Source organism: Phaethon lepturus, unplaced genomic scaffold (genome assembly GCF_000687285.1).
Source record: "Phaethon lepturus isolate BGI_N335 unplaced genomic scaffold, ASM68728v1 scaffold8243, whole genome shotgun sequence".
NCBI lineage: Eukaryota > Metazoa > Chordata > Aves > Phaethontiformes > Phaethontidae > Phaethon > Phaethon lepturus.
The window spans coordinates 10402-33630 of record NW_010531153.1 but is presented as its reverse complement, the minus strand read 5'-3'; the positions used below and the strand labels follow the sequence as shown (position 1 = coordinate 33630).

General features: G+C 39.8%; 1 protein-coding gene across 1 annotated transcript; it reads left to right on the top strand.

Moving 5' to 3' along the window:
• Positions 1-22635, top strand: ZNF318 (zinc finger protein 318). The gene is made up of 9 exons (XM_010284449.1): positions 1-140; positions 5558-6191; positions 7314-8738; positions 12770-12869; positions 13641-13927; positions 16836-17039; positions 17521-17620; positions 18652-18770; positions 19219-22635. Exons 2-9 carry the CDS (start codon positions 5565-5567, stop codon positions 22633-22635), a joined length of 6279 nt encoding a protein of 2092 aa, XP_010282751.1. The 5' UTR covers positions 1-140; positions 5558-5564.
• Positions 22636-23229: the final 594 nt, after the last annotated feature.

Here is a 23229-nt window from a genome sequence, read left to right as displayed (position 1 = left end):
TCACCGAGTCTCCGCTCTGAGTCTTCACTGGAACAGAGTTTGCGGATTACTGTTGGTAATGACCGGTATTGCATTGGCACACCAGAGCGAAGGAGGCTGCCTGATAGACTGGGCTCACCAATTGATAACCTGAGTGACAGGTATGGTCCTCCGCAGGCGGGGATTCAAGTGTGTGAAACAGTAAGAATGTGGAAATGGCTGTACTCGGTGAGACCAAACATCTGATTAGCCCAGTGAATGCCTAGGATTGTAGGGATGCTTCCCTGGAATACTCCCCCAGCCTCCAACAAGTCATGGTGCAGGGGATTCCTGAACAAAAGTCGCTGCCTGTGTTCATAGTAACTGTAAACAGTTATTTCTTCTCTCATTTTTGTCAACTGCTTCTAAAACCCATATAAACTAAAAGTGCCCAGAGTATATTGCAGGAGGGAGCTGCTTCTTTTGACATTTCACAGCTTCAGCCACCTTCTGTTTCTTACCAAACTACGTGGTCATGACTGCAAGGAAGGTTGTTTATGGATAGTGTTAAAGCTTCAACTTCCTCATTTATTGTGAGGAATAATCTACTTCCCTGATTTTTGAGAATAGTCCAGAAGAAAGCTCTAATGTAGCCTGAAGAAAATGTATTATTTTGACTTTAAAAACCCTGCAGAAGAGAAGTGAACGTAGTCAGATAGTCTCATGATAAAATAAGTGTTAGAATTCTTAGGGTCCCTTGATTGGAATTGGAGAGAAATATAGTTAATGAAGAGACATCTTTTATGTTAAAAATACTGCTGTGAACAGTGAAGTATAAATATTAATAGATACTGTTTGGAAATCTTTGCCTTCAGTAGGCGAACAGGTATAATCTGGCAAAAGAAGTAAAATCAGAAGACTTTGTGCAAATAAAATTGTTCTCTTTGTCTTGAATTGCAAAGTTGAAGATGGCATAGTTTGTGCCTCAAAGCATACAATTGCTGTTTCAGGTCAGGGATAAGCATCCAGCACAAAAAAAGCACCATAACTTCCATTTTTGATGCAAATATCCCCAACTTAAAAAAAAAAAAAGAAAAGGTAAAAAGGAGAGAGAAAAAAAGAGGGAAGTGAGCAGAGTAAGTGAATTTCCTGTCTTTCTCAAGTGTAATGTTAAGTTTCAGCAGGTGCGTAAAACCAAATGAGAGTTTAGTTTTCAGTACTGTCACTTTTATGCCTTTACCTCAGTTCTCCTGGGATTAGTGTTTGATTTGTAAATTCCCTGTGCAGTGTGCAGTCTTCTGAATGAAATGAGTGCATATGCCCAGGGAGAGTACAGTGTTTGGAAGGAGCAGGAAATGGTATGCAGGAGAATTGGCACTGCTCTGGCAAATTAAAAGCACGTGGGGCGGGGAGGTGTGTTTGTCCCATTGCTTCCTTTTCTCCTGTGAGGTTTTATATTTAACCTGTTTTGTGGTTATGATGCGTAGTTAGAAGTAACATGAGGTACAGTGGAATTTAACATAAGAGTAAAAATGACAAAGAACATTCACTTTATCTCTGTTACAGGACCCATAGATGAAAAAAAATGATCAGGATAGACTCCTAAGAAGGTGTAAAAGTGACAGATGAATCAAAATGAGAGTAAGAGAAATTGACACCTTGTAGACCTCAATTTTTAAGTGACTTCCCATATATTTGTAGTGTAGGTATGCAAGAACTCCATGTGGTTACTTTTTTTTTTTGGTTCAATCTGTTTGTGCTGGCTGCGCTTGTGGTGCCTACTGTCCAGAAGCTTAAAATGCATGACAACATAGACATCCCTTAGCTTTTCCTAAATTTTCTAGGTACTGCTTCTGAATTGCAAATTTCTTCGCTGTTTAGGCATTTTGGTTGTTTTTAAAAGACACTTTGTATTCAGTTAAGGACATTGTTTATAATGTATTTTTTTGTCACCTATTTTTTTTCCCCTCTGAGTGACTGCCCTGGTACTGGGTCACTGACTCTATATATATCATCGGTCTTTAAAGTAGCCCTTATTATGAATCGTCATTGGGTTTAATACTGGGCATATCACATTCTTACTTGGCATGTGGTATGTTCTCATTCTCATTAAAAAAAAAAATAATAGAGAGTTTTCTGAAGATGTCTCTTCAAACATTGAAGTAATTGAAGCAAATAATTCTGAATTTAGTTATTCTCAGGTACTTTTGCTAACTACTCAGAGTTTTCAAGCACTCACTTTTACAAATTGTTCTCTGTAATTTGCAGGGCCTTGGGATAGTAGAGAGGTTCATTAGCCTATATAGGAAATAAAATACTAAAGGATAGAAATCAGGGATGCTTTTGGATTCTTCTGTAGCAGTGGATTTTCAGGATGCCCAGGAGAATTTCTCAAGGTGTGTGTCCACGTGCAGGTTCATCCTAAAACATCTGTAAGAACTTGCCCTGAGTTTCTAGGGCAGCTGGCCTCCTGCACATGTCTAAGTAAGCATACTGAATGCTGCTGGCCTGTGACTTCGAGGTCATCTAAGCAGCTTCAGTCTTCTACTTCAACAGATTAGGTTTTTTTTGTCTTCCAGAATCTCAGTGTTTGATCTGAATCTCAGAATCAGTGAAGAATATATGTTATCACTCTCTCTGTCTTCCATCTTTCCCTTTGTCAGTATTTTTAAGACATCCTACTACTATGTGGGCTGGCATAAGCTATACGGAGCATCCCACCAATTCTTTCAGCTGAGGTTAATCCAAAAGATTAGACCATATCACTGCAGAGACTTGGTCTGTGTTAAGCTGTGCTCTGAAATAGCATTTTTTTTTGGCATAATATCAAGAGTGACAGTTGGCTTGAGTGAACAGCTCATCTGTCTTCCTATTCAAAGACTCTGTGTTAAGGTGGAGTCCTGTTGGTTGCTGACAGCAGAATGTTGAAGAATTTCACCAGACTGTGGGTATCTCTAGCTAGAGTTTGCTTTATTAACAACTCAGAGTTGGGCCATCACCTCAGTGAGTGGCAAAAACTTACAATACAGACCTTCTATATATAGTCCTTCATAGTATTATGTAACACAAAAGATCTTGATGTTTTTCCACAAAGTCTCATTTCTTAGTATTTCATCCAACCAATCCATCAATTTTCCAGCTTCAGCTTATTCTTATCGTTCTGTTTCAGTTCCTTTTCTGAAGTTGCTGTTCACTGATGCAGTCTTGGTCATCACAGTCGCTTATCTTTCTTATCATTCTTCACCTTCAGTCTTCTAAGAAAAACTCAGGATGTTTTATTAACATGTGCTTAACCTATGTCTAATGTTGAATGTTTTACCCTTTCTAAATTGCTTTCTCTATATTAATCACTTACCTCCTATCTTTGTTATGTCTTAAACTTAATACTTAAGACTGATTATCTATTGATTTAACTTGACTGGGTTTTAAACCAGCCATGGTAGGGGCTATACAGGGGACAAATGAGCGGTTTTGGCATGGACCTATCAGTATTGTCTTGTAAACACCTGCATTCTATTAATTAAATCTACCGGACTATATCTATTTATCAGCTATTCTTTCTATTATTTTCTAAGTATAATACAATATCCTGCCAATAATTTATTTCCCTTTACAAGAATACTATTATTTATTTCTGTTTCTCTGTATGTGAATAAATATGCCAGAAAGTAAACTTACCTTACACTAGTTATAGTTCTCCGAGGCATCATGTCTATATAGTCTGTGGTCTGTTCTCCTTCTCTGAAAATGCAAATTCCAGTAATTCATGGATTTTGTCCTGGTGAAGGAACTGGGATGGTCACAGTAGGACCACCTTGTATCCTCTGTCAGGGATGCAATAGCCTGTAGTGGACATTGCTGGCTAAAAGCACAGAAACGAGTTAAGAGGGACATAGCTCTGTATGTATTTACAGAAACCGTATTTCAAAGAATCACAGTTTCTGTAAGGCAGGTAATCCTTTTCCTCACACCTGTATTTAATCTTTGGGTTTGAAATTTGCATCTTAGCTGTTCAGAGTGTATTTGGAACATCTTTCTAGTTGTAAATATAGTAGGTTTGCTGTTCTTTTCTTTCCAAAGTATAATTAAATATTCCTTTTGCTTTGTCACTGCAGTCAGAGCATTTGAATTGTAGGCGACACCTGGCAAGCATGCATGTAAATTATTTGCACAAAAATCAGCAGACAGTGTATGGTGAAATACATCTGTTACTCCACCAGGTGTGTTCATGCAGCTTGGTTTAGCAGGCTCTCGGAAACGGCGACACTGGGGATAGACATACCTTTATATAGGCCGTGAGCAGCAAATTTAACTCTAGCTACTTTTTAGATATTTGCATGCTTTTGGAGGGTGTGTAGTTTGCTGGAAACTGGAAAGATACCATCTAATACTGTGGGTACTAATGTATGCCATATTTGCCTTATAAGATATGTTGGACTGATAAATCATCTAATAATGTATGAAATGCTTTGCAGTGATGCAGGTTAGAGATAAAGTGGAGTTTTGTGTTGGTTTTGTTCTTAGATATGCATGTGTGAACTATGAAAATACTCAAGAAAAATACCTTGTCCATTTATGTCTGTTCTTCTTTAGTCTGGTGACTTTAAACACTGGGGCTGTAATTTATCTGCAAATTTTTTTTAAGATGTCATCTGGCATGACTTGATTTGTCCCTTCTCTGGGTTTTCTATCCCACTGATTTCACTTAAGGAGCACAATTGCTTCCCATTCTTGGAGGATCTTTGTAGATTTTTTAAATACCTGTGAGTAAAAAGCAACTGGTAATTTTAAAGTGGTTTGGTTTCTTTCTGCCTGATCTAAAGAACAGTCCCAGAAAAGTTTTTAGGGGTGAGTAAAAAGGCCTTAGTTAAAACACTACTCCTAATTGGAGGGCTGTGTAGGAATCAGTCCAAAAGAAGATACTCCAAGCTAGTTATTCTGGGGTTTTGCCAGTTGCATGTTCACTGTGTGTAATAGTGCAGGGTCTGGCACAAAGGAATGATACTATTACATTTACTATCCCTGGTTCATGGATATCTTACCAAAAAAGTGCTTCTTTTTGGGTATAGCAGTTCATGTGATTAGTGACAGTCCTGTCTACAGATCTGTTGCAACAGAAAATGTTGCTAGAATTTGTGGTCCTTGCCCACAGCTGAAAATAAAAAGAGGATCTGGTTGCATTTGCCAGAATTACACCTTAAATAATTCATATGAAATGTGACCTTGGCATCTTGCTGGGAGAGGTGAGGAAAGGGACTGTGGTCTGAAATATGATAGTAAGTTTTTTTTGGAACATGTAGTCTTTCTCCTTCACAGAAATAAATCCATCCTATCAATTTTTCAAGGCTCTCCTTCTGCAGTATGAGTTGAGTTGTTCATGTCACTGTGTTTGCAGGTGATTTCCTAGCAGGCATGTACAGTACCATTAAAAATAAGTCTCCCTCTCTCCTCTGCCCTTTAAGTACATAAAATGTTGTTTCTGTTTAGTGATGGAGATGTTATTCTGAAACCCATTTGGAAATTTCTTACTCTTGAGTAGGAGTAAGACTTGATTTACTGACTCAAGTACTTATGTTTATTCTGTGCTTCTCTTACACAGGGATGATATGGCTGATGGTCCGATCTTCACTAGAGGCCTCTCATGTCCTCGAGGCCTTGATAGATATCCATCGCATGAAGATCAACCTTCAAGTCCCTTCATCATGAGACATGATGAAGACTACCGCAACCGAGATGTTTTCCTCCATCGTTCAGATTATAGTCCACATTATGGTCGTCGAGAAGAGCTGCCTCGTGGATCTGACAGAGATGGTGACAAACTCAGGAAATCTGCCTACCCATCGAGGCCAGAAGAGAGGGGACGAGAAATAAAGCGTCCACGGTACGAAAAGGATGAGAAGATGCATGGTGTGAGTGGAGAGCATCAAGGTTTCTCATCAGGAACACGAAACTATCGCAGACGAAGCCGCAGCCGCAGTAGAAGCCCGAGCCCGTCATACCTGAATGAAGAATTCCGAGAGCTTGACCGTGCAAGGAGGAAAAGAGAAGAAGAAGAGCGTAGTAGAAACTTGAATCATGATGTTTCAGGCAGTGGTTATGTGATCCCCGGCTTGGCTAACACACTACAGACTTCTGAGCCTCGGTATACGTACAGGCCTGAGGAAATCCCATCCATGCCCAAAAAATCTATTTTGAAGAAACGAGTGGAGATGGAAGTAGAGTCTCCTATTCAGGTTTGATCTGTCTGTCTGTCTATATGTTTCTACTTTCCAAAGCAGTCACTTCATGATAGAAAATGTTAGTATGCTTTCCAGAATAAAAAAGCCAAATCTTTACATTTTCCTGTCTTTGAGAGGATGGGTATCTTTTTGTAGGCCTATACAAGTTATGATTGCATTAGAAACTTCAAACCGTGAAGGTATTTAATGAAGAATCACATATATAAAATCTGAGGCAGAATAAAATATCCTGGCTGAAATTCAGCCGAGGATGCTGAGATGTGGGCCTGCTTTTATAGAAAAGCTGAGCTTTCTGTACCACAGGCAGTCAGGACATTGATCGAAGTTCTCTGCCTGTCACAGTGCCTCTTTCTTGTTTCTTTATAGATTTAGAGCAATCTGCCTAATGCATCCTCAGTACTTCTGATTGAAAACATCTTTGAGTTTCCTTATTTTTCGCTTGGGACTGTAGGCTGGGATCAACCCTACTTAGTTTGTACCCAAGCTATACCAATTGAGTCTGAAAATTAGAGCAATGGAAAGATAAGCAGCTGCAAACACTGTGATAAATTGACTTTCCTTTTCTCATGTTTTAACACGTCACTTCTGATCTGCCCGTTGTTCTGATCAGTGTTTGTTTGACAGTGACATGTTTATCTCAGGAGGTGCTCCAATACTGAGGATCCCATTGTATATTGGAAATCCTATTTAACATGGCATTAATTGTACATATCTGAAAAAGCGACTGGGAATAACCCCAGTGCAGTTGTTTTTATCTGTCTTAAGGTGTTGAAATCCTGTTTGTCTGTGATTAAATTCAAAGTGTAGCCAAAATTAAGTTATGTGGTTTCAATTTAAAACTTTCAGTTCTTATGCTTGCAAAAAATTAATGAAATATAGTTGTGATTTTGTGTATTCTCTGAGATAAGCATTCATTGCTGGACATGACGTTCCAGAATCATTAGGCAACTTGTTCTGTAATCTTCTGTGTTCACTTTCAACTGTATATTGTCTTTTCTAACTCTTTTCTTCAGCTGTGAACTCAAGGAGAAGTTAACGTGTTCCTTTATTTGTTCTGTGAGGTGCATAGTCGCCTCAAAAGGTGCTGTAGTAAATAGTAACTTCTTTCTCTTTCAGTCTGAGGGCTTTTCAAGCAGTCCAGCTCCCAGCAAGGATCTTCCTCTTCTTTCTAGTCATTCATCTTTGCCCCAGAGCAACAACACAGCTCCTTTTGCCTCTGAAGTGGAGAACTTTCTCAAACGGTTTAACAAAGACTCTGTTGTGGAGTCTGCAAACAAGGAGTTGCGTGATGGTTTATATGAGTGGAGCCCACTTTCTGGGGCTCCCAAAGACGCTTTCACATTTGAAGAGAAGTTTGGAAGCTTCTTAAGTCACAAGGAAAAGATAGAACCTAAGTCAGAGCCTGCTGATCGCCATACTGACTTCCTGCTGCCTCACGAGAGGGCCAGTCAGGATGGCAGTGGTTTCTCCCGGATTCTGGGCATGATGGCTGATTCTGTCAGTGCTCAGGAGAAGAGGAGGCGTAGTTTTCCTGACATCGAGGATGAAGAAAAATTTCTTTATGGTGATGAGGAAGAAGACACCAAAACTGAATCTCTCCCCATTCAGAAGCCCCCAGTGAGTTGTGGCAATGAGATAATAAGCCAGAAAGTGAGCCCATCTCCTTCTCCTGCTCCAGCTGTCAAGCTGGATCCTTTAGAAGAGTCTAATGCTGAGTATGCAAAGATCCATGACTTACTCAAAACCATTGGACTTGACATTGGTGTTGCTGAAATTGGAAAACTGGCTGTTCGTACCCAGGAACGCCTTCATGGCAAAAAGTTGGCATCTCGTTCTCCTGATCGTCGCTCTTCAGATCCTCGCAGATTGGACCCTTGGGACTTGCGTCGCAGCCGTAGTGACACTCGTTCTCCCGAGTCAGGCCAGCAGTGCTCAGCATCACCTCCAGTCTCTTTCCAGCAGTCTAAAGATGCGTCCTCTCTTCAGAAATCAGAATATACTAAGAACAAGCCAGTGGGACAGGATATACCTCCATGTGCAGCAGAACAGCCTCTTCCTTCTGTCTCTCTTATTCCCTCAGTTCCATCAGCTCCTGCTAGTTTGCCGCCTACACCTACTTCTGTTTCCCAATACCAAATTCCCAACTATTCCCAGTTCACTGCCACTCAAATGCCCCAAAACTATCCACCTCCCACAATGGCTCCTCCAGGATATGATGCATATGGACACTATATGGCGTATGCAGCCCCTGGCTGGACCATGTACCCCCCTGCTCAGCAGCCTAATCCTACACTGCCAGAAGCTCATGGTCTTCTTACTATGGCCATGACAGCAAACCCCACACGTCCCAACCTCCGGGTGATTGAGACAGTCTCTATGGGAAAGGATGTCCCTGATTTAAAAAGAGATGGTTCTGTGCTCGTTCATGTCCCTACCACTCCTGCTCATTCCAAAATGCCCCTTCGTCTGTCTTCGCACCCTCTCAAAAATACCACAGAAAAGATGTCAGATGAAAAAAATCGGGCAGCTCAAAAGCAGAAGGTATGTTTTCTATTCTGATACATCAAAATATGTTGGACTGCTCTATTGGTGGGGTAGAAGCTTTTCCTCTTCAGGTGCGGCTTTTTTTTTCCTGAGTGGCTCCAGTTTAAAAGCAGTTGGACTAAATTTGCTTTTGTCAAGGGTTTATAGGCATTTGCCTATATTACTCTGACAATTTTAAAAAATGCGTTTAAAATCCCTTTAAGTTGTACACCCGTAGGTTATGGCTGGACAGATGAAATCAAGCACAAAGTTGAAGTCCTTGGGGCCAGCCAAAATTTTACAGAAGAAACAGGTGGTGGCTGCAGCTTGGCTTTATTCTGCTTAGCTTTAGATACAGAAATACCTGAAGATATCTATATATAAAAATACCTGAAGAGACAGTATAAATAAGATGGAGCGGGTTTTTTTTCAGTGGTGTCCAGTGGCAGGACAAGAGGCGGTGGGCACAAACTGAAACACAGGACGCTCCATCTGAATGTGGTACATGGTACAATAATACCATGGTTATACATATATTAGACATTCTTCAATACCTTCTAAAGGATGTCATAATTCACAGTTGCATAGAATTTTCCCTCTACATTTGTATTAATTATCCCTTAAAAGAATCACAAAATCAGAAAAACTTAAGGGAAACTGTTCTTTTACTTGGTGCTTCTGACAACAGTTTAGGTTATGCGTGTTAATGTGTTCCTATTTTAGTTACCTTGGTTTGTATGATAATTAGAGACTAGTGGGGAATAATATATTTTAAAATAGGAAACTGTAGTTATATAATTGTCAAAGGACTAGAAAATTCCTGAAAGTTGTCCATTCGGTCGTTGTTGTTAAAATAAGGGCATGTAACCCAGGTTGCTCAAAGCCCTGTCCAGCCTGGCCTTGAACACTGCCACGGATAGGGCATCCACAGTTTCTCTGGGCAGCCTGTTCAGTGTCTCACCACCCTTACTGTAAAAAATTTCTTCCTTATGTCCAATTTAAATCTACCCTCATTTAGCTTAAAACTGTTCCTCCTTGTCCTGTCACTACAGGCCTTGGTAAAAAGTCTTTCTCTGTCTTTCTTGTAAGCCCCCTTTATACATTGAAAGGCTGCGATAAGGTCTCTCCAGACCCTTCTCTTCTCCAGACTGAGCAACCCCAACTCTCAGTGGCTCCAGTTTAAAAGCAGTTGGACTAAATTTGCTTTTGTCAAGGGTTTATAGGCATTTGCCTATATTACTCTGACAATTTTAAAAAATGCGTTTAAAATCCCTTTAAGTTGTACACCCGTAGGTTATGGCTGGACAGATGAAATCAAGCACAAAGTTGAAGTCCTTGGGGCCAGCCAAAATTTTACAGAAGAAACAGGTGGTGGCTGCAGCTTGGCTTTATTCTGCTTAGCTTTAGATACAGAAATACCTGAAGATATCTATATATAAAAATACCTGAAGAGACAGTATAAATAAGATGGAGCGGGTTTTTTTTCAGTGGTGTCCAGTGGCAGGACAAGAGGCGGTGGGCACAAACTGAAACACAGGACGCTCCATCTGAATGTGGTACATGGTACAATAATACCATGGTTATACATATATTAGACATTCTTCAATACCTTCTAAAGGATGTCATAATTCACAGTTGCATAGAATTTTCCCTCTACATTTGTATTAATTATCCCTTAAAAGAATCACAAAATCAGAAAAACTTAAGGGAAACTGTTCTTTTACTTGGTGCTTCTGACAACAGTTTAGGTTATGCGTGTTAATGTGTTCCTATTTTAGTTACCTTGGTTTGTATGATAATTAGAGACTAGTGGGGAATAATATATTTTAAAATAGGAAACTGTAGTTATATAATTGTCAAAGGACTAGAAAATTCCTGAAAGTTGTCCATTCGGTCGTTGTTGTTAAAATAAGGGCATGTAACCCAGGTTGCTCAAAGCCCTGTCCAGCCTGGCCTTGAACACTGCCACGGATAGGGCATCCACAGTTTCTCTGGGCAGCCTGTTCAGTGTCTCACCACCCTTACTGTAAAAAATTTCTTCCTTATGTCCAATTTAAATCTACCCTCATTTAGCTTAAAACTGTTCCTCCTTGTCCTGTCACTACAGGCCTTGGTAAAAAGTCTTTCTCTGTCTTTCTTGTAAGCCCCCTTTATACATTGAAAGGCTGCGATAAGGTCTCTCCAGACCCTTCTCTTCTCCAGACTGAGCAACCCCAACTCTCTCAGCCTTTCTTCATAGGAGAGGTGTCCCAAGCCTCCAGTCATTTTCATGGCTCCAACAGGTCCATGTCTGTCTTGTGCTGGGGGCCCCAGAGCGGGATGCAGTGCTCCATGTGGGGTGTCAGGAGAACAGAATAGAGGCAGAGAATCACATCCCGTGATCTACTGGCCATGGTTTTTCTGCAGCCCAGGATACAATTTGCTTTCTGAGCTGCAAGCACACATTGCCGGCTCATATCTAATGTTTCATTTACATATGCATATCTGCGTTAGAGACATTCTTTCAGTGTCGCTGTGCTAATGATACATTGTGTTGGTAGATCTGCTAGTAGAAGAGCTGCACATGGCAGAGACTGGAAGCTTTTTGCCTACTCAGTTATATCACGCTCCTCAGAACAAATCCAGGCCATGGGAAGGTGGACCATTAAATCCAAGAGAGGCTCAAAAGAAGTAACTTTAAATTTTTGTTCTGAGATAACCTCTCTGCTTTTTCTTTGAAGTGACATAAAGAGGAGTACTTACACAAAGTGTGACATCAGCAGATAAGTGAGCTTTCACTGCTTGTAGGATAATAATTTCTTCAGCTACCACAGTTGAAAATTTGTTGTTAATGAAACTTGGCACTTCTGGAAGAGCTCTGTTGGCTGAAGGTGTATGATTTTCTCCTGCCATGACGTACCCTGGTAGCTCACCTGTGCATCTTGCCACAACTTCTAGGGCTTTGTCTGCAGTACAGACATCTTTGGCTTGGGCTTAGTCCACCATTTTTTTGCTGGGATGGCTTGGAGTATAAAAACTTGCATGCTCCAGTTGATGCCCCTATGCTGGCAGAAAACCTAGAATGAGGGAATGGTGTTTTGGTGATTAAAAAAAAACCCCACAAAACCCCAAAAAACTTGCAGCATTTAGGACATGTCCTAACTGTGTTGGTAGAACTCCTTCCAGGGCTTACTCCAGGCAGGATCTAGGGATCCTGCCAAAATCTACATTGCCATAGTAGTAGTGATTCTCTAGGGAAGACAAGGCCTTGGGTCAGTTGTTGTTTGTTCAAGGGAGGAGTCAGTAGTAAGCTTTAAGAGCATTGTGAACGTAAAAAAAAATTGGGATTTGTCTCTTCGAAAATGAAGTTGGGAAGGAAATGGAAAGAACTTTTCAGGTTTCGTTTTAGCATATTGCCTGGTTTCCTTCTATGAGAAGGAAATAAGGGAAATCAATGAAAAAAAATCAACGAAAATCTGGGAAAAGCAGATTTGTGAGCTCCTCATGCCAGAGTTTACCTTACTGAGCAAGAAACAAACTTCATCCAGGTGTTTCATTTTGGACAGTTAATGCCTGCAAAATATATTTGGTGATGCAGTTATGAGCATATTGAAGCAGAAGCCTAAATAATAGCTAAAATTGACCAGTGTCAAAGCAGGAGGCAAGGTGAAGGGTTGTGAAGTCTTTTGTCAGTAATGGAACATGCTGTAGAGATACTGCATGAGTTTTGAAGAGCCATTTAGCATTGACCTTGCTTACCCCTGTAGAAGATAGTCAGCTGAGCCTAAGTGCCTTGGGAAATGGTGCAACAGACAAAGCAATTTTGGGGAATACACTACCCAAAAGAAAAAAATCTCCTTCATATAGGGTTGAAGCATAAGCACATGATATAGTTACCTGCAGATGCAGAGGAAGAGGTGTATTTGTTGTGTTACAATACTCAAGAACATTTTGAGAATAGTGAGCAATGTTCTGTGACTGGCAAACTCGGGTCTTGCTGTCATCCTTGCAAGACTGATCAACTTGTGTTGGGAAGAGAAGAAAATCCAGTCCCCTTCCAATCTGTTTAGGTGATAGAAGAGAGAGAAAAACTGAAGAATGAACGAGAAGCACGGCAGAAGAAACTTTACTATCTCAAGACTGAATTGGATAGACTTCGTAAACAGCAAGGTACAGTGCATGCCCCCCTGCTTTTTTTTCCCACTGGGCTGTGTCACAAGTCCTAGTACCTCCTAGGAGAAGTGAAGACCATAATAATAATAGTCTATAGTTTAAAATTAATATTTTCGTACTCTGGGTAATGCAGAACTCTTGGGAAAGCAGTGACCTAATTTCTATATTAAAATTAATTACGTCAAAATTTGGCTGTTACACTGAAGCAAGCAGTTGCTCTTGCATCTTCTTCGGCAGCTCAATAAGTTAAATTAATTGCACTTTGTGCATTTTAGTGCCTCTTTAGAAGAAGTGAGAAATAGTAGCTGAAGACATGTCATTGTGCCTTTCAATTTTTCATGAATCTTATTTGGAGAAGGAAGAGTCCTCTCTAGACAGACCTAATTTTTTGTTTTTAAAACTTTTGTTTGGTCCAAGTAAATACTAATTTCCCTCACCTTTGGAAAATGATACTTTCAGGTTAGAATGTACGATTAACTTTTGTTTGTTTGGTCACACGGGGAAATAGTCATTATTAAACTGATTCTCTCTCTTGAGGATTATGGTGCCTCTCTTAGGGGTGTGTATTAAGGCAATGCTTACAGAGGTGGATCATGCAGATTTAGTGATGCTGTATCTGAGGGTCACTTCCATCTTTACAACTTCCTAGTGAAGATTCATTTATAATATTTTATATTAGTATTTTACTTATTGCTGGAATAGTTGTACAGATCTTAAGACAATTTTCCTGTTGCATTTCCAACTCTTCTACATCCTTGATTGACTCAGGAGAGATGTTGAGGAAAAAACGTCGTGAGAAGGATGGACACAAAGACCCCCTGTTGGTTGAGGTGAACAGACTACAAGAGAATATTATGAAGGAGATTTCAGAGCTGCATAAAGAATCTGATGCAGCTGACAAGAAGCAGTCTGAGCTTGACAAAGTAGCACAAATCCTGGGGATTAACATATTTGAAAAACCCCGGAAACCATCTGTGGAAACCAGAGATTCCTCAGAAAAGAACAGCAAGTCAGAAAATGTAAAAACTCTGGAGAAAACATCTTCCTCCAACAAGGTAAAGTCTTCTGGCTTGTATACTAATGATTTTCCCACTAAGAGGGCACTGGGGAGACAGCTGCTCCCAAACATTTACTAGAGGATCATTTGATATCACTTGTTATCACATCTCATATGCTGGTTTTGGTGGTGCATGCAGGTGAGAGTCAATGTATCAGTGTTTATAATTTCCCTCAGGGTTTGTGCAGTTTGGTATCACTTACTGTTTTTTATCTTGGTTTTGCTGAGGTGTTGGTTGGATTGAACAGTATCATGAGTGTTTGTACGTGTTTGGTATCAATGCCATACCAGGAGGACAGGCTTTTTTTCTCTACAACATTTCTGGCATGGCCTGTCAAGGAAGAATGTTTGGAGCAGCAAAGCTCTCTGCAAGTTTGGAGCACATTTGTCTTCTCACTGGGTGATGATATTAACAAATTGTAAGACTTACATATGATTGTCAGCTTAACATGATTATTATTTACATGCTACATGTTCTCTCTTAAGAAATCTCAGTATGCATCAGTATGGTCTCTCTGACGTGGTCTGTGCTACTGAGAGCTGAATATACCAAATAGGCTTATTGCATCCCAGAAGATAGTTTTTACTTTGGATGTAGTGTATGACAGTAACATCTGAAAGTTTATGCATGTATTCAAGAGGTTAATTATCCTGCTTTTCAGATGTTTATTCAAATATGTAACCGACATAGCTGATGGGAGATGGTAGATGCTTTTTGTGTAGATGTTACTGTACATTTTTTGCGGAGAAGAAAGTGTCAGTAGGGTAAGAGGTATTTCCTGCACGGTCACTCAAATCTACATATCCTGTAATTTTTTCCTTATTCTTCACCCTGGTCTGGTTCAGAGAACTCATTAGATGTCTTTCACTTTAAGGCTTGCTTTTGTGTTTTGTTTTTGTTGTTTCTCTAAACATCACTGAAGTTTAGTATCCACCACTTATGTTTACAAATCATTTGCTTCAGTCACCACATTGTAAAACTAGGCAACAGTTGGCAACAATGTCTGTTAAATCCTACATTACATTGTTATGTTGCTTTGTTTTCTTGACATATGGCATGTGTGAATATATTTTTCATTATTTTAACTTCCATTGTTTGTATTGTCCAAACCCATAAGCACTTGATCCCCTTTTCTTAGTTCCTTATTTTAACATGGAAAATTCTGAGTTCTGGCCAGGAACATTTAATATTTTCAGATATCTGTAGACACATAGAACAATGCCTTTAGTCTTGGAGATTCATCTTGTAATTCTGATAATTAACTTCTTTTAATGAAAAGAAAGATGGTGCAGGCCTTTTGACACTTGAGATCGCTTGACTCTGCCAACTTAAGGGCAAAAACATACGGCCTTCTACTTATTTGCAGGCTACCTTGTGGTCCCTTGCTGCTGAACCTGTGTCTATGTGTTGTAGTTACATAGTGCAGAGGTGAAGCTAGCTTTGTACTAGACAGATCATCCCTTCTGGGCTCTAAAGAGCAGCAAATTATAAAGGCATATTTGAGTTGGGGTTAAGCACAAACTGGGGTTAAGAGTTGGCTGTCACCTAGCTATGTGAGAAGCATTGTCTTTTTAAAGTTATGATTGAGATAGTATTATTATAGGATATATGTAAATGTCTGTAAATAACATAAACAATGACGCTTCTCAGATCTCATGAACACCCTTCCATGCATTTCCTGCAGATCATAAGTTGATCTTCTCATTGTTTAAGAGAATGTCAGCTTTGCTATGTTCTTGCAGACAGAATATATGCAAATATTCACTGGGTCACTTCCTACTCTGCTACCAAGAACTAGATTGTATTGGGATATGGGTATCTGTGGGGTGCATAGTGACCTGGGTGCCTCTTCATTGTTTGATTTACAATGTATGTTGTGTGGGGTGGTGTTAATAGGAGAGAATCTATCCCTGTTTATCAAAAGGAATTTCAAGTAAGGCAGATGTTATTTAACAATTTTGAATCTGCTTAAGTAAATTTGTTCAACACTGGTAGTGAATAACTTGGAAATCATGCAACCAACTTGGGTCTGCTAAGTTAACATGCTATTCTTTCCAGACTGCCATGCGGATTAGAAATTATAAGATAATGGGCTTTCAGTCATTGAAAATGTAACTCAAAACTCAAAATACATCTAGTACTATTGTAATCTCAATTAGCAGGGCTCATTCATGATCTGTTTCAGGGATTACTTGTTTTGCTAGTCTGCAGTGTTAGTTTAGTATTAATTTTGGCTAGAGTCCTGAAATGACTGTGTATCACTGTATGGCATCTTTCTGTACAAATCAATATAAGTGCAAATATCACATGCTTAAATCACAAGATGCTTCACCTTATATACTTAGGTAATTAACAGAACACCAGCTTTCTATTATTGCTAAGCAACAAGTCTTCTGGAGAATTCAGGAACTCTCAAATAATCTGATAAAGCTGATTCAGTTAAATACTTTTAGTCAACTAATTCTTACTTCCTTTTTCATTCTGCTTTCATCCACGCTACTTTTACAGTAACTTTTGAATGCTTCTTCGGGAACCATTTTAGGTCTTCTGGGCACTGTTTGGCTAGTATGGTAAATTGGAACTATTCAGATCTTTATGTGAAGCCCATAAAGTGGGAAGGGTGCATGCCATAGGGAATTTATTCATTTGGTTCCTTGATTACCTACAACCATGCAGCCATTACATCTGGGAGCCTTATTGGAAGCTCTTCACTGCAGCCACGCAGCGTCTTAGTCGGCAATACCAGCTCTCTGAAACAGTGGAATTAGCCTGGGCGCTGAAAAGCAGGTGATATATTATTTTTTTTTTCGTGTGTGTGGCTTCTGCTGGAGGCAGGTTCTGAGTTCTAGAGCATTATGTCTATCCTGCCTTGTCTTAGAGAAGTGTTTCCTTTTGTTCAATTTAGGAATCAAAAACTACAAATGAAAAATCCAGAGGTAGAAGCCCGAAGCCAGCAGAACCCTCTTCACAGTCTGCCAAACATCCTTTCCAGTTGGCCAATATTTATGAATATTACGATGCAGGGAACCACTGGTGCAAAGACTGCAATACCATCTGCGGGACCATGTTTGACTTTTTCACACACATGCATAATAAGAAACACAGACAGGTATGTTGCAGGCTTCCTTCACTAAGTGCATTTCATATTGCTATAAATATTCACACCAAAACATACATCACAGAACTACATTTTACAAGAGAACCTGAAGTAATAATGAACCCAAGAAGTTGCTTATCAAAATTTTTTCCCTAATGTTGGACTTAAGCAGTTTGCACAGCTACCAGTGTGTTCTGACTAGTGTAAATGGGGCCTGTGTTCAGTTTGCTTGGGAGCTAGCATTTGATATTTGTGTGTTATATGTTTACCTGTTCTTTGCTATCATTTACATTTTACCCTTTTCACAGGTTATTTTCTCATTATTAATTGCAAAATGGGAGGGGAAAGAAAGGAAAACATAGTTCCTATAAATATTTGCACGTTGATTTTAATGTTCAGTGTTCTGAAAGGATGTTAAGAAGGAAAAAGTCAAGTGTACTTGCCTTGCTAGTGTAATATATGAGCCTGTATACCTCTGTCACTGTGCAAATAGACCCTGGATCCTTACAACAGACCTTGGGCTTCGAAGACCCAGAGTGAGACCAAACAAGACTCCATAAAACGCATTGATAAGATAACTGTTCCTGCCAAAGGTACGTTAATTTTTTTTTAACTTGGGTGTCATCTCCCTTTGCCCTCCAGCAGGTTCCAGTTGCTCAGAGAAAAGAATTTCAACACTTTATCTTGTTATAGGAACACATATAGATACTCTATTATGAGGTAAAAGGCAAATGATGTAATTTCCTGGTTGTTCTTGTGGAAAAGGTCATGAAGCAAGAGTGTAGGAAAACAGCATGGTTCCTTCTTCTCTTTTTAGAATTCAGTTTTTTATTTTGAATACCAGGTGACTTTTTCTTTCTCCAGGGTATTCTGAAGTGATTTTTGCTAACATACTAGAATTCAGAACATAACCGCAAGAGCTTGCTGTGTTTGGGCAGATCTTGTGCAGTACTCCACACAGTCTTGCAACAGACTCTTCTGTTCAATGCATTTTTAGTAGAGGTGTCCCTGAAAAATCACTGATGAATACTTGGTAGAGCGTGGATACAGAGAGTCTGAGAAAGCAATATAGAAGGGACTGTAAGTGCTTTGAAAATTAATATTAAAATCTGAATGTCTAAATAGGCCTGCCAGTGATCAATCTCAATTTATTAATCTGTTACATACTTCTAGTAGTGCTCGCTAAAGGAGAATTTGCAGCATGTTAGGTAACTGCAGCTGATTCTGTAAGCACAAGGATGCAGTCTTGCTGAACTTCAGTGAAAATACTTGGGTTCTTTTTGTAAACCAGTGTTTAGTATTTGAGCAGACTATACCACAAAGATGGAAAATAGATTAAGACTATAGGAAATATTAACCTACTTGAATAGGGGATAGCCTTAATATGATGGAGAGCACTAAAATAAATTTTTGAATCATAGTAATCAAGCTTCTTCACTCTACATGTTTGCTTCTGGTAGTAGTGTTTCCCATACTGTAAGTGTAAGGAGAGCAGCATTAACTGTTCCAGAAGGAACATTGCTGGAGGTTTTGCTGTTATTCTTTGATATTTTTATCTGGCTTTGTTAAGAGCTTGGCATTTATTACGTTTTGTTTCTCTGATCATTTTCTTCGGCCTTTTCAGGCTCTGAGTTTCTGATTCCCATCACTGGATATTATTGCCAGCTCTGTCATGAATTTTTTGGAGATCAGATCTCAGCAGAGCAGCATGTGAAAAGTCATCCCCACAATGAGAAATATAAGGTTGGTAACTGGTGTACCAGGAGTGAGTCATTCCTTGTGTTAGCTTCTACTTGTTCTGTCTTCCTTTCCTGAAGAACGACATTTGACTCCTTGGAGTATATGTATTTGGTTATCTACACTACCTTCTATTGAACTAAAACGCAGAACTTCCCGCTACATAGAGACTAACCTTTCATATGCATGAGGTTGAAACAGTGTTTTAAGTCCCAATGTTGATTTTCAAATGCTTCTGTAAAGTGACAGCACTGCTGCAAGCTATCACTCAATTCACATTACATTACAGAAATGTGGCGTTTGTAGCATCTCAGTTTCTTGGTAGGAAGAAGTTCTCTGCTCTCTTAGTGTTGAGATGGCAGTTACCGAACAAGTCAAACCTGTTACAAAGCTTTATTTATTTATTTATTTTTCATTGACACAGTAGCTAAAATTGTGCCATTTATGTCCACAGAAATATATAGATGAAAACCCACTCTATGAAGAGAGGAGAAATCTAGACCGTCAAGCTGGATTGGCTGTAGTTCTGGAAACAGAGCGCAGGCGGCAGAGCGAGCTGAAACGGAAACTAGTCGAGAAACAGAAAGAAGAAAAGGATGAGAAGAAACCAAAAATAATAAAGAAAGAGGAAGCAAAGAGCATTCCAGAGCTTGGAGAAGGGAGTAGTGAAACTCAAGGCAAAATAGATTCGTCTGGGCGAAAAATGGGTATCAAGCTTAAGCTGAAGAAGGAAGATAAGGAGGAGAAAAAAGAAGAAAAGAAAGAGGAGTCTAAAAAGGAATCACCAAACCAGACTTCCTTTGGGAAATTCAGCTGGAAAAAGACTGAGAGAGAGGATAAAACCCCAGGAGGAGCTATTCCAAAGGAGGAGAGTACAGAAGGAAACAAAGAGGAGAACAAGTGTCAGTCTGGGAAACCCCATGTCAAGCCCATTGAAATCAAGCTGTCTGGGAAAACTGTTATTCCACACACTAGCCCGTGGACACCAGTTGTTTCCACGACAATACCAGCAAAAATTCTACCGAATCTGCCGGTCCCCACCATGATTTTCAGGAAGTCTACAACTGCAACAGTTAGCAAACCAGCACCTTTGAACACCTTTTTATCCATAAAATCCTCTGGAGCTACCACCAAACCACTGCCTGTGGTGAAAGAAACCAATGCAGATCTTCTACTGCCTCCGGATATCATCTCAAAAGCTTTTGGAGGTGAAGAAGTAATTTTAAAAGGGGCAGAAGAGGATTTGAAAGCAGCAGAGAAAAGTGAGTCTTCTCAGACTTCTGATATACCACCTCCACTCCCTCCTCCACCAGCAGTCCAGCAGGCTGCTGTCATGCTTGCAGATGAAGTAGCTCCTGGTGTGTCTGAAAGTGAACAGACAATGCTGGCAATGCCTGTGAGACCCCCTCCACCACCACCTTCAACTGCTTTCAGTGAACAGGCAAAAAAGGTAGAGAAACGCAACTCTTGCTTGGCCACAGCCAATGCTAAAGATCTCTATGATATTTTCTATAGTAGTGGTGGAAAGGGTTCAGCTGATGGCAAGCTTGCAAGTTCTGCACTTCCAAACGGAGAAAACTCTAACCTAACAAAACCTTCAGACTTATCTGCAAACCCTAGAACAAATAATAGCTCATCCTCCTTGAAAGAGGATTCTCAGAATGTGGCTACTGAAGTTAGCCAAGTCCACTCAGCTGAGAGAAGCTCAGAAGTGCAGAAAACTGATATTCAAGACACTTTAACACTTCATACTGAGATGAGCCCTGACATTGAAAATGGTATTCAGAAAGATGTAGCTAAAAAATTTCAGACTCCTCTTTCAACAGATGTTCGGACTAAATTGAAAGAAGATTCCTCACAGTGTAATAATCAAATAACGAGGAGTTGCGTTCTTGGTGAGAATCAGGCTGAAATGAAGAAGAAATCACTTCATCCTCAGCTATCAGAAATGTTGGTCACAGAATTGCCAGAAACAAAAACTGCTTCTGGTATCCAGATGCCTGCAGAAACTGAACTTGTAGATAGAGGAAGTAGAGAGCAGGTAGGCAGTCAGAAATTCTGTGATCTACAGAAAACAGAGGTCCAAGAGAAAGTTGGACAGGAAGATGCAAATAAAACTGTGGTTACTAACACAAATGTTCCTGGTACCTTGGAGAAAGGTGCAGAGATGAAAGATTGGGACATAAAAGCGCTAAAGCCTGAGCTTAGCTTATACCCAAAGACTTTGTTACCTGAAACACAGAATGAAAATCAAAATTTGGGAAATTCCCATTTGGTAGAGGAAAAATCAAGTGTTAACTGTAGAACTCAGTCAGAAATCGATAGCCCAGACTTGCTCTGTGATTCTCAAAACATTTCAAAAGAAAAAGCTTTAGTAGCTGTAATGACAGAGCAGAATTCTATTGATGCTTCCTTAAAAGATGTAAAACTGAAAAGTGTAGCTTTGGAAGGAGTCCTTGGTGAAGGTCCTGAAATTTCAGAAACCCAAATTAAGATTTCAGAATTGACAAGAAGTCCTGGTGAATGGGACACTTCCAGAACTATTAATGGAGAAGAACAGGTCCTCACAACCCGTTCTTGTTCTGAAAGTGCTTGGAATCTGTCAAATACTCAAAATTTAGAAATAAAAACTGGTTTTAATGAAGTTAGTGCTTCAGAATTCACGGAGGTACAGCCAGACACCTCTCTCAACAACACAGAAACTAGAAGTTGCATATTAGAAGCTCAAGAAAAAGTTCGACCTGAACCTTCAGGCCATGCAGTATTAGATAACCAAACCCAAAGGCAGGAAGTTGCATGGTTAGTCAACGCCTGCTCTACGAACATTGTTGAACTCAGATCCAGTGTAGAATTAGTAGTTGAAGTTGAAAAAAAATCATTAGGGCACACCGGTTCTGATGCGACGTTAGATAATGGTTTTGCCAAGAGAGATGCAAAAGAAGTAGGGACTGCAGGCTTTTCTAGGGCTCGCTCTCATCTTGTCCAAGAGTCAGTAGTTGCTTTATCAGCAGATTTCCAAAAGGAGCATTTTTCAGAAGAAGCTGTCCACTCCCCAGAAACAAAGCATGAGGCTGTAAGAACCTCAGCAGCCACTGACTTTCATCTGAATACCACTCACTCAGGATTGAACACCGAGCAATCTGAAAGTCTCTCGGCAAATGTTCCCGTGGGTAACAAGAAAGTTTCTTTGACATCAGAAGATGTGAAACACAATGAGATTCCCTCCCAGAAAGCAGAGCTTGAGTTCAAAAGCACTGATTTCAGTTTGGGAGATACTAAGGTAAAACATGAATGCTTCAGCATTCTTACAGCAGGACTTTTAAATGAGAGTACGGAAGAAGTCTCAAAACTAGAAACTATTGCATCCATTAGGCTGGAGTCCAGTAAACTTAAGAAGCTCAGCATTGAAAAAACAGTGGATGAAACAGAGATTACTGATTTTGTTACATTGACTCCTGGTAGTCGGGAAGATAAATTTTGCACACGGATTTCTCAAATAGCTATGCCGCAGCTTGGATTGCAGTCCTCAAATAGTGACACTACAGAAGTGGTCATGCCAGTTCTAGAAATGCAGGGCATTTCTCCTGCGTCTGAGATCCTTCTGCAAGTGGAGGAGAGCAAAGGTGGCACTGTTGAAATGCCATCACTGAGCTGTGATGGAGGCAGCACTGAAAGTCAGGCTTCTGGGTGTGTGGAAACTTTCCTTCCTGGGCTCAAAGAAACACGTGGAAAGGAGGGTGGCTCAGGAGGCAAGGGAATATGCACCATTCAGAGCAAAAAGACTGAGCAAACAGAAACTGCTGACAGTAGTTTGGAAGCTACAAAAAATTCAGGAATCGCTGAAAGCTTAGCAGAAAGCCCAGTGGGTTGAAGTGAACCCAGCCAGTCCCAATATTTGAGGAGCCAGAGCTGGGATTATGTATATGTTTTTGTTTGGGTTTTTTTGTTCCAGTTGAGGATTTTGGGTCTATTTTGCATCCTGTGGTAGGACTTGACTAAAGTGAAACTTACATCATTGGAAACCAGACACATACTTTATTCTGTACATAATTAATTGTGTAAAATGTTTTTTCATGTGAATTTTTTTGCCAATTTCTTTTCTACACTCTGCTATTAAAATGGAATCTCTCGTTTATAATGCGTGCGTCTTTGTTGTTTATTTTTGGGGGCTTTTATTCTTTGACCTTTCGTGGATGATTTCCAGCTCACCCTGTTTGTGTCAGTAGCACCATGAGTAAACCAGATGCTGGAACAAGCTCAAGAACAGCAATTTAGAACTTGAGGAAATGGAGACTTTCAGAAGAACTAAAACTGAACATTTCTTTAAACTGTAATGCATGGTTTTGTTTACTTTCATTGTTTGAAATGCAAGAATGTGATTACAGTTGATTTTATTTGTTTGTCTATCTGTCTCTGTGATTTGTAATTACTGTTGTATTACATCTGTACTTAAGCTGTTTCATTG

Excerpts from the sequence above, each read along its gene's own strand:
- ZNF318 (XM_010284449.1), top strand. The coding sequence starts at position 5,565 with ATGGCTGATGGTCCGATCTTCACTAGAGGCCTCTCATGTCCTCGAGGC. Across the intron at positions 13,928-16,835 it reads AAACATCTTCCTCCAACAAG|GAATCAAAAACTACAAATGA; the intron begins GTAAAGTCTTCT and ends TGTTCAATTTAG. Across the intron at positions 17,621-18,651 it reads GATAACTGTTCCTGCCAAAG|GCTCTGAGTTTCTGATTCCC; the intron begins GTACGTTAATTT and ends CGGCCTTTTCAG.